Source organism: Pediculus humanus, genomic scaffold, assembly GCF_000006295.1.
Source record: "Pediculus humanus corporis 1103172108285 genomic scaffold, whole genome shotgun sequence".
NCBI classification, from domain to species: domain Eukaryota; kingdom Metazoa; phylum Arthropoda; class Insecta; order Psocodea; family Pediculidae; genus Pediculus; species Pediculus humanus.
The window spans coordinates 518,071-529,240 of record NW_002987854.1 but is presented as its reverse complement, the minus strand read 5'-3'; the positions used below and the strand labels follow the sequence as shown (position 1 = coordinate 529,240).

At 26.5% G+C, this 11,170-nt stretch overlaps 1 protein-coding gene across 1 annotated transcript in view; it reads right to left on the bottom strand.

The window, feature by feature from the left end:
- Nucleotides 1–7,693: 7,693 nt before the first annotated feature.
- Nucleotides 7,694–11,170, bottom strand: part of Phum_PHUM524980 (Diacylglycerol kinase beta, putative) — a gene marked incomplete at both ends in the record, with an annotated part of 10,658 nt that continues 7,181 nt past the window's right edge. The window contains 12 exons of the mRNA XM_002431354.1: nt 7,694–7,792; nt 7,873–8,054; nt 8,158–8,208; nt 8,242–8,374; nt 8,449–8,604; nt 8,692–8,826; nt 8,920–9,044; nt 9,134–9,395; nt 9,483–9,677; nt 9,797–10,002; nt 10,087–10,204; nt 10,304–10,423. Coding sequence (XP_002431399.1) covers nt 7,694–7,792; nt 7,873–8,054; nt 8,158–8,208; nt 8,242–8,374; nt 8,449–8,604; nt 8,692–8,826; nt 8,920–9,044; nt 9,134–9,395; nt 9,483–9,677; nt 9,797–10,002; nt 10,087–10,204; nt 10,304–10,423 — 1,782 coding nt within the window. The remainder of the gene's footprint in view (nt 7,793–7,872; nt 8,055–8,157; nt 8,209–8,241; nt 8,375–8,448; nt 8,605–8,691; nt 8,827–8,919; nt 9,045–9,133; nt 9,396–9,482; nt 9,678–9,796; nt 10,003–10,086; nt 10,205–10,303; nt 10,424–11,170) is intronic.

Sequence of the window (11,170 nt, the reverse complement as noted above, 5' to 3'; positions counted from 1 at the left end):
ATACATACACACTAAAAAAAAAAAAAATATATATATATATATATATTTTTTTTTTTTTGGAAAAAATTAAAAGATTCGTGTGCGTGTGTGTGTGTGCGTTCAGAAAACAAAAAAAATCTGAATTTGGTTTGGTTGTTGTTGTTGTTGTTGTTGTTCCTCTCCACGATTTAATTTTATCATATTTCTCTGTTGGAGTTCCAGAAAAAAAAAAAATTTCTTTATATATATATCAATTTCTTTTTTTTTTTTTGCGTTTGTTTAAGATGGAAGAATGAATGGAAGGGAGGGAAGGGTGGAAGGAAGGAAGGAAGGAAGTAAGGGTGGAAAAACGTTTGTAATAAAAGAAAAAAACAACACTAAACTGATTAAAATCTATTTCTTCTAGAATCGTCGCCAGGTTTTCGTTTCGTACGTTTTACAATTTATTACAAATAATTTTTTTAATCATCGGATCGTATCGTATCGGGGGGGAGGGGAGGGGAGGAGACACCGGGTAATTACGATTACATACGTAATATTTACATATGTTAAAAGTGGCACGCACCTGGTTTAAAAGTGTATGATACCATAAGGCATCATTTTTTTCTTTCATCACCCTTTAACTCACATTTTTTATTAACGTCACGACGAGGAGTTATATAACGTGACTATAAAATATAGTCTATAAGTGGATGAAACAAAGAGAATTATTTAAACACGTTTTGTTATCTATAGGTTTGTTTAAACTGGCGTGAAACGAACGCATCTCACCTGTTGTAAAACATCGCGTACAAATTTTACTCATTTTTTTCATTAAATAATAATACTAATAATAATAATAATATCCGTTTGGATATCTGTTATGACGTCATCATTCGATTCATTTTCAAATCGAGTATATTGAAGAGAAATAAAGGAAAAATTACATTTCGATAAAACTTCCCTCGTCGTCGTTGATGATGACGACGACGACGACGAAGAGTTTACATTTAATATACTTGATTTAAGGGTGTTTTTATATGGGGTGGTAAAGTTGATGGTAATTTACCCTTTTACCCTTATGCGAACTTTTAATTTTTTTTTTTTCGGATAGAAAATAACTTCAAACGCATCGACAACCCTTATTTAAAATTTTTTTTTTTTTAAATAATGTAATTCAAGTTCAGTCTAAGAAGGCGTGATCGCGATGATGATAATGATAATAATGATGATGATGATGATGATGATTAATTCTGGATGAAGTGAAATGTTTTTTTTTTTTTTACACGATGATGTCTGCCATTTTTTTTATGTTTTATAGTAAAAAAAAAAAAATTAAGTTATCCGGAAAAATTATTAACATAGTTTTCTTCTCTTTTTTTATTAATGATTTAATATTAATGAAAAATTTTTTTATGTTTTCCCGCTTGCCCCCTCCCCTCTCTTTCTACATCCCTCTCTCGAAATGCAAAAAAAATAATAATAATAATGAAAAAGTTATGAAAATTTAAATGCAATCAATTAATTTTAACGGGGAGGAAAAAAAAAAAAAAACTTTGTTGATATATTATTTACAAAACAAAATTTTTTTTTTTTCATTAAACAACGTGTATACGGCCCGCGTGCGTGCGTGTACGCACACGCACACGCATCCACGCATGTTTTTTTTAATTATTTTTATTTTCGTGTTCAAAAAAAAAAAAAAAAAAAAAAAAAATGAAAATACTCTTGGAGCAACAAGGAATAACACCATGGGTAAAATTACCTTCTACCTTGTTTTTCCTTTTTTGCCGTATTTAAATTCAAAGGAACAAAAATATCCCCAAAGTAAAAAGTTTAAATTTTTTTTTTTTTTTTTTTTTTTTGAGAAAAGGGAAAGTTTTTAATTCAAGGGCTGGCAAAAACTGGCCCCAGGAGGTTTTTTTTCACGACTAATCTTCGTCAGCATCGCTTGAAAATTAATTATTTCAACTCTCAAAGGTTGTTATTATTGAACTTTTTTTTTTTTTTTTTAAATGAGCGAATCAGATTTTATTATAAAGATGAAGGAAAAATATTTGTTGCTCCGAGTGTTGGCATTTGTAAATGAAAAATAATTTTTTTTTTTTTTTTAGTTATTATTCGTCGTAATCGTTCTTAGTTCTTCGTTTTTTTTAATAATAATAAAATTAATTAATTAATTAATTAATATAAAAAGTAATAAAAACTTTTCTTTTTTTTTCATTGTTTTTTACGCTGCGGGGAGTTTACAAAAAAAATTTTTTTTTTTTTTAATAATAATATTAAACCGGTATAGATGATTTCATCTTTTGGAATTTCCCCCCCCCCCCGCCATTTTTTTCCAGGACATCATTATTTTACGAAATAAAATTTTTTTTTTTGTTAAACGGTTAGAGAAAATTATGCGAAAGTTTTCTAGTTTAATAATATTAATAATAATAATAATAATAATAATAATAATAATAATAATAATAATAATAATAATAATAATAATAAAATTCGAAGACAAGAAATTAGAAAAAAAAAATTTACATTTTTTTTTTGTTTGTGATAAAGTTATTAATAATTTATTTATAGTTTAATAAAATTTCAAAAGCTTTATTCTTTGATTTATTTTTATTAATAATTATTTATTTATTTACTTATTAATTTATTAATTAAATTTATGGTTAACGAAATAAACGAAATTTGTTAATTTACTATTATATCGTATATTAAATAAATAAAAAGAAATAAAATTTAAATGACGTCATTATGTATATATATAAATTCGTAAATTTTAATAAAACATTTTAAAAAAGTAAATAAATAGATAATTTATTTATTTATTAATAATCGATCCACGGTAATTTTTATTAAAAAATTATCATTTTCTGAGGTTTTTTAATTTTTTTTAACAATGGCGCTCGATTAAGAATGGAAAAAATTAAAATTTAAAATCAATCATAATCACGACAGTTCGTTTTAATGTTTCTCAGAGCTTTTTCAACATTTATTCTAAGTTTCTACCCTATCCCTAAGGAATAAATGCCTGAATATCAATGATGATGCATGCCTGAATATGTTTTGTCTTGTTATAACTTGTGACATCACTATAATTCTTGTAAGTCTCACTGAGACCATCATATTCCTGTACTGGACTCCACTGATTGACATCTGTGGGATGGCCAAGGACAGGAAAAATGAGATTTACAATCTTATAGAGCTGCTTAGGTTGACAAAAGAACAAGATTTGTTTTGTTCTGTCTTTATCTTGTTCTCATTTTGCTCTATTACAATTATGAATCAGTCATCATTATCTTTAGGCCTGAATTTTTTAAGTATACCTAGTAAAAGAATACACTTTCTCCTCAGACCTATTTCAATACTTAATTTTCCTACTATTTCCATTCCCCTTTCATAATTTTCCCTCATGCATTCCATCCTTAATGCATGCACAGCTTATACATATACAATTACACTATGCAAAGTACAAGACAGTATACAAATTACAATTTTGTACCTATAAACTCAAGTAATCTGAAGGCAGTTGAATTTTTCTAACCTTAAATGAAATTAAAATAGAATTTTACACTAAACACATGGCAAAATATGTTATAATGAAACAAACTAACTTAAGAAAAGGGTTAAAGTAATGTACAATCAATAGATTCACACTTAAAAGCAGAAGTACAGAGATTTTACATCCACCTGATGCAAAAATTTAATTAATTACAAGTATTTTTATTAAACTACCTTTATTTATATACAGTGTGACAGAGGTATTCAGCTCAACTACTTATAATCAGCTCAAGAAATGTAAATTTATTAAATGGAGTCTGTCTATGTGCATTTTCATAATCCTTACATTAAAATCAATTAATATATAGGCTACTTGATTTTTGATGCAGTTTTATGAAAGTATAACACTGTCAATATGATAAACTATGTTGTAATGAGACAAACTAACTCAAGAAAAGACCTAAAACAACCAACAATCAGTAAATTAACCCTACAAGGTTAGAGAGTATACAAATTTGTACACTGAGTTAATATATATGAAATCAATCATTATTAATAAATATTATTATTAAATTACTCAAACATCTTGTTTTTTATGATGAGATGAAAAAGATATTTAGTTAAACTCTTAATAATTAACCAAATAAATGTAAAATTTTAAAAATGTTTTGTTATTTGGGTATGTGGCTCTATTTCATTGCTGACCTAACGTTTTTGCAAGTAAAATTCAAGTTTAAAATGAGACACTCACCCGTAACAATGAAATGTACCAAGGCATCTTCTAAGGTTTTTTATTGCTGACGCTTTCATTTGTCACAATGAAACCGTTGACCATTTGTAAATTTAAACTTAAAATAATATGGTTATCACTAAATAATATAAAAAACTAATTATATCACGATAAACTAAACCAGATAACAAAACTTTTGATATATAACTTATAACTACACTGTAAAAATAACACTATTAAAAAAAATAAAATAAATCGACACGACATAACCGCACACGAACCGTTTCACTCAACCGCGCCATCTTTCTTGTTATTATTCTTTTTTTTGCGCGCGTTAAAAACGTTGCGTCACTTTTTCGTATACTACGGTGATAATTATTTTCGGTTATTATATATGTCGTTTGCTTAAAATACGCACGCGTAAATTTTTAAAAATGATAACGCGGCGTAAAAATTGGAAAACTAAACGACGAAACCAGTCGATTTTAACACGCGGATTAAAAATTAATTTTATTTTATTTTTTATTCTATTTTAAATCATGTGTTCGGGAATTAATGAACAGCCAATCAGAACGCGCGAGATTGATTTTTTCGACCAATAGAAATCATTGTCCGAATTCGAATGAAAAAAAATTTTTTTTTTTTTGGCTCTTTTTTTGAAACAAAAAACAAACGCTCTGGATTTTTCATTTTTTTAAATTTTTTTTTTGTTTTTGCTCGAAAGCGAGGGTAACAAAAAAAAATTCTTATTATTATTATTTTATCTTTATCTCCATTATCGTGCACACGGAAAATAATAATAATAATGATAATAATGATAATAATAGATAAAAGGTAGGAAAAAAAAATGTGTAATTGCATGTAGTAAAAAAATTAAAAATCAAATTAAAAAGAATAAAAGTTTTTAATTTTTTTTTTCTTTTTTTCCTTTTTTTTTTTATTCCTTTGTTAAGAACCCAATTATGAGAGAGAGAGAGAGAAATATAGAGGGAGAGTGAGAGAGATAGGGAGGGGGGGGGAAAGAGAGAGAAAAAAAAACTTTTTTAATTTTATTTTGAAAATTTTATTTTTTATTTTATTTTATTTTTTATTTTTATATTTTCTCTTCGTAATAACTAAACGCATAACTATTTAATAATTAACTAATAACTAACTTTTAATTGAATATACAAATATCATTATTATTATTATTTATAAATTTATTTTTTTTTTCAATGAAATTCATAATAATAAAAATTAACCGGGTAATAATAATGATAACGATAATAACGATAACAAAATTTTTTTTTTTTATTTTTTTTTCGTTTATTTATTTATTTTATTTTTTTACACGTTTATGTATACATATATTTTTATGTATCAATAAGAAAAATTTATTAATATATATATTTATATATTTACAAGTTAATAAATAAACAAATTTTTTATAACAGGTAATAAAATATAAATAAATAAATAAACGTTACAAACGTCATTTTTTTTTAAATTTTTATTATTATTATTAATATTATTATTAAAACTAAAGTGTTGACCTTTTTCGACCTCTTTTTATTTATTATTATTATTACGATGATGAAATAATTACGTACGTATGTTCTTACAAATTTATGTAATTATTATTATTATTAATTGATTATTCGAAAGTTTTTTTTTTTTTTTTTTTTCTTTACACGATTTGATAATAAAACCAGGTAAGGTAAGTATTAAAAAATCGATGATTGAATATTCGAGGAGGGCTCAGATCCTCGAATAATAAAAAAAAAAGTTAAAAAAAAAACTTTCGATTCGGTTTTTATTAAATTTTTGATAAACATTAAACCGTTAGACATTCGTGAGAATTTTCGATCATTATCATTATCATCATTATTATTATTATTATTATTATTATTATTATTATTATTATTATTATTATTATTTACGAGTTTGATAAAAACAAGAAACAAATGAATAAATAAATATGTAATGGGTGATTATTTTTTATTTTTTTTTTTAATAATGGAATTAATTTTTTTTATGCGTTTACGCGCGCGATAATAAAAAGAAAAAAACAAGAAAAATTACGCGCGTTTTCGTCTCTTAAAATAATAATCACCAAAAAAAAAAAAAACGCGCGAACGATGATGTGTTTCGTTAATTACCACGTAATTATTTAAAAAAAAAAAATAATAATAATAATAAATAAATTTAAATAAATGATGTTAATGTAAGTTAGTTAAATAGTAATTAATCACAATAACACACACGATGTTAAATATCACATCGTGGTGATGATAGTCATAATAATAATAATAATAATAATAATAATGATAATAATAATAAAAAGTTTAAATTAAGGGCGGAGAAAAAGAGAGGCAGAGAGAAAAAAAAAAGTTTTCATTCGAGTTTTTATTTAAAAGTTCTCGTACTTAATTTTTTTAAATTATTATTATTATTATTATTATTATTATTATTATTATTATTATTATTATTATTATTATTATTATTATTATTGCCGATTTCAGGTACGAAAAGAAAAAAATATTTTAAATATGATATTTTGAAAATAAATTTATAATAATTGTTAATTTTCGACCCGATATCCTCTTAATAAACTTTTTTTTTCTCTTCACAATTATTATTATTATTATTATTATTATTGTTATTAACATTATTATTAAACATTATACCTAATATTATTATTATTAATAATAAATAACCTCGTAAAAATATAAAAATAAATAAATACCTTAAATTATTTTGATAACAATTTAAATTTTTTTTTAAATTTCTTAAAATCGTCGAATTATTTATTTATGTATTAAATAAATTTTTTAACGTTTGATATGAAAATTTATTTATTAATAATAGTTAATAATAATTATTTTTATTAACACATTTTATTTTACACGTTTATTTATGTACATTATTAAAAATAAATAAATTACATTTCGATATTAATAATGATAACGATGATAAATTTTTTTGTTTTTTTTTTTTTAAGTTTTTGTTAGAATTTTAAACTCCGCCATCATTATCATCATCATCATCATTATTATTATTATTATTATTTCTCATTATCGATTATTACGATGAATAATTAAATAAATAAAAATTTTTATTTACATTTTTTTTATACACGTGATTATTATTTACTTATTTATTAATTAATTATTGATATTAAAAACTAAAACGAAGGAATGACACGTTTATTATTATTATTATTATTATCATTATTATTATTATTATTGTTGTTGTTGTTGTTGTTGTTTCCGTTTGTTGCGGTTGTTTATATATTAAAATGTGCGACATTTTGATTTTATTGTCCGAGTGTGTTGACGTTTATTTAAAAATTTGTTTATCAACTTTGCGAATCGAGGGGATCGTTCGATCCTGGAACCTGGAGAAGAAGAAAAAATTTTTTTCCAGAAAGTTCTGGAAGGGATTTTGATTCTTTGGAAATAAAACTCACCGATATCTTACTGGAAGGCTTTTATTAGTGATTTTATCAATAATTTTTAACACGAATTAATTATGCCACTTTTTGAAAAAACTAAAAATTCCTTTTTTTTTCTCGGGTTGAGGAGCCATTAACATGGGAGCTTGATTTTTATGGGTAATTCGTATCTGCAAAAAAAAATTTACGATTAAAAAAAGTGGGGGGAAGGGGGAGGGGGAAAGAGAAAAAGGAAAATTTTAAAACTCACGGTGCTGGGATTTTGCATCCACGGTTCTCCGTCGATTTGCATCGGGAATCTTTTTTTAGTTTTAATAACGATGTGGGAACATTGAGCCAACCTTCTTCCGGATGCTCTTAATCCCGTTCGTACTTGACCCATGTGCAAACTACTTTCCAATCCGATAACCTCTATCAACCCGTCTCCTATGTCTGGTAAAAAAGATAAAATTTTTTAATTTATAAATGAATGTGGGGGGAGGGTTCCCCCTTGCTCTCTCTCTCTCTGTACCGCCGGGTATTTCCTTTCACTCACCCTGATAAGCTAAACTGAGATCAACCGACGTAAAACTCGTAGTGGACAGTTCTTTATCGCTCATTTCTTTTTTTCTTTTTTTACTCTTGTTAAAACTTCTTTTCTTTGAATTATTGTCACCCCATAGATTCGAACCTCCGTGGGTGTAAGGAATATTGAGGAGTGCGATGCCCTGAAGGGACTGACCCTTTGCTAAATCCAATGACACTCCGTCACACTAAAAAAAACATAATAATTAATTAGTTTTGAGGTAATGCACCCAATCAGTAAGTGTAAGAAAAAGGAAATTACGATTATTTCCAAGTCTTCGTGTAAATTTTTACAACTGGCGGCAAAAGTTTCGGATGTTGCAAATTCAAAATACCACAATTTATTTTTCATTCTGCTGTTGAATTTTTCCGGGCATTTTTCCCTTTCTAAATGAAATTTCACGCAAATCGCAGCATCCTAAAACGAAGGATTTTTTTTTCTTATTGTCCTTAAGCACGATAATAATAATAATGATGATTTAAAAATTTGTTGGTCTATACTCACAACTCCAACGGAAAAATAATTATTTATTATATTATAAGGAATGGGATCTCCGATTTCTTTCGGATCTACCGAAGGATCTTCCGTGACGTCAATTTGCCACCTGTCCAACATAACTATGGATGCTTTTTCTATTTTCTACATAAGGAATTATATTAACAAAAAAAAAAATCGATTAATTAATGTTTTTCCTATATTTCCTAGAATTCTATGTTATCATCATTATATTACCTTTAATAATTTAGAAATGGCTTCGCCCTCGTATCCACCGCCCCACCTTAAACATCTTGCTAAATCATTTCCCGTTCCCAATGGAATGACTCCGACGGGAGGTTGACATTCGAATTGTACTTTGTCTAAGTGAAAAAAAACTTATAAAAATTTTTTTTTTTTTTTTTCTACTAACTATTACGAAATTTTTATTTTTGACGAAATATCAACTCACCCATTGTTTCCAAAACCCATCCGACGGTTCCGTCACCCCCGCAACACAAAACTCTAAAATCTTTAACGTCTTTAAATAATTGAAGACCTTGGAGGGGACCACCTTTGGCAAGATTATAAACCTGACGAGGATTTAGTAAATATTGAAATTTTCGTAGGATTCTGGCACCCTGTCGTCCGCCGGATTTCGGATTTATAAAAACTACTAATGGTTTCGTACCTTCCATCGGATTTATTTGAAACGACATAGGTTGTCCGAGAGCCTGGGAAAAAATTCAAATTTTCGTGCGATTAATAAATAATAATAATAAGGATAATAATGATGATAAATTAAAAATAAATAAACTTACGATGCTGTTGGAAGATGTGTCGGAAACAGGAGTTTGACTTTCGGATCTATGTATTGATTTTCTTTGTTGGTCTTTTGATATAGATCTTTGCCTGTCTAAAACAACAGGACAAATGGCAGTAGGAGGTATTATATGTGGACGGTTCTCTCCGAGAGTACAACCCGGTGGGACTTGACTTGCACATCGATTGTGAAGCTAACAAAAGAAATCGGAATCGTAATTTCGATGTTACAGGGAGAAAAAAAAAAAAGAAAAAATGCGAGGGGGTGCGAGGAGGGGGGGTGATGCAAGGTGGTGGTTGTTTATTCGTTTACCGTCAACTGACACCATCTACAATGCAATCCGGTTATTCCATTATAACTTTTAACAGTTTTTCGACATCTTGAGCATTTACCGTGACAATTTCCTTCTACCCAATGATGAGCCATTAAATGCGGAGTTTTTTTCGATTTGGAATATGTTGCTATACAATTAGCCGGAGCTCTTTGTACGCACCTTTCGTGAACAGTATATTTACAAACTGAAAATAATAAAAAACGTTTTCTTTCGAGATTTTATTAAAATAACCGAACGAATTTACGACACGTTCAAATGTACTACTAACAAACGCAACACAATCCTTTTTTTCCTAAACCGACTAACATATTTAAACATAAATTACAATAGGCAGGTTTACTGAAATGTTTTAATCGCCATAAATGATTTCCATCTTCTTTGACGTTCTGAAAAAAAAAAAAAAAAAAAAAAACGAAGAAAAATGAAACGAAAAAATATTATTATATTCGTTTGGAAATGCTATAATGTGCTTCCCACATTCTTACCGAATCTAATCCTAAAAGTACGAGTAATGGAATTGTTGTCATACCACCTCTCGTCCATTCTTCTAACGAAACAGTACCATCAGCATCATAATCAATTTCTATCATCATATCTTGTAAAATCTAAAATGATAATACCAAAAATATTTACCGTTAATAAAAAAATTTTCTTAGAAAATTTTTTTTTTCTCTCGATAAAGACAAAATTCATTTTATTTATTTATCGTTTGTTGTTGTTGTTGTTGTAATAAAAGTGTAAAAACCGTTAAAAATTAATTAAAACTTTTAAATCATTTTTTTTTTAAATATATATTCAGAGATTAGGTAAACCCCAATCAAAATAAGTTGAGGGAAATGAAAATTGTTTTTTTTATTATTTTTTTTATTTTCCCGACCCCCTCCTATCCCCCTACCTTAACCCTTTTAACCCTTTAGACAAATAAAAATTAATTAAAAAAAAAAAAAGAAAAATTTCCCTTCCTTCCCTCCCCGCATTTTTTTTTTTTTTTTTTTAATAAGAATAAAAAGTTATTGACTTCTTTTTAATTACTTTTTAAATAAAAAAATGAAAATAAACAATGGCTGAAGAAAAATAAATAAAAATAAATAAATGGATTAATATAATTCGGGTATCATCGGTTTTTTCCGTACGAATTGTTTTTATTATTTCAACCAATGAAAATTTAATATTAAGTCCATTTAAATTTTAAATGGACAAAAAGTTGTTTTTGTTTTGTTTTTCGTTATTTATAATTAATTTTTTGTTGTTTTGATTGTTGTTGTTGTTGTTATTATTATTATTATTTTTTTTTTTTGGCGGGAGGTTTAAATTAAACGAATCGTTTATTTGTTATTTTTTTTTCGTTATTT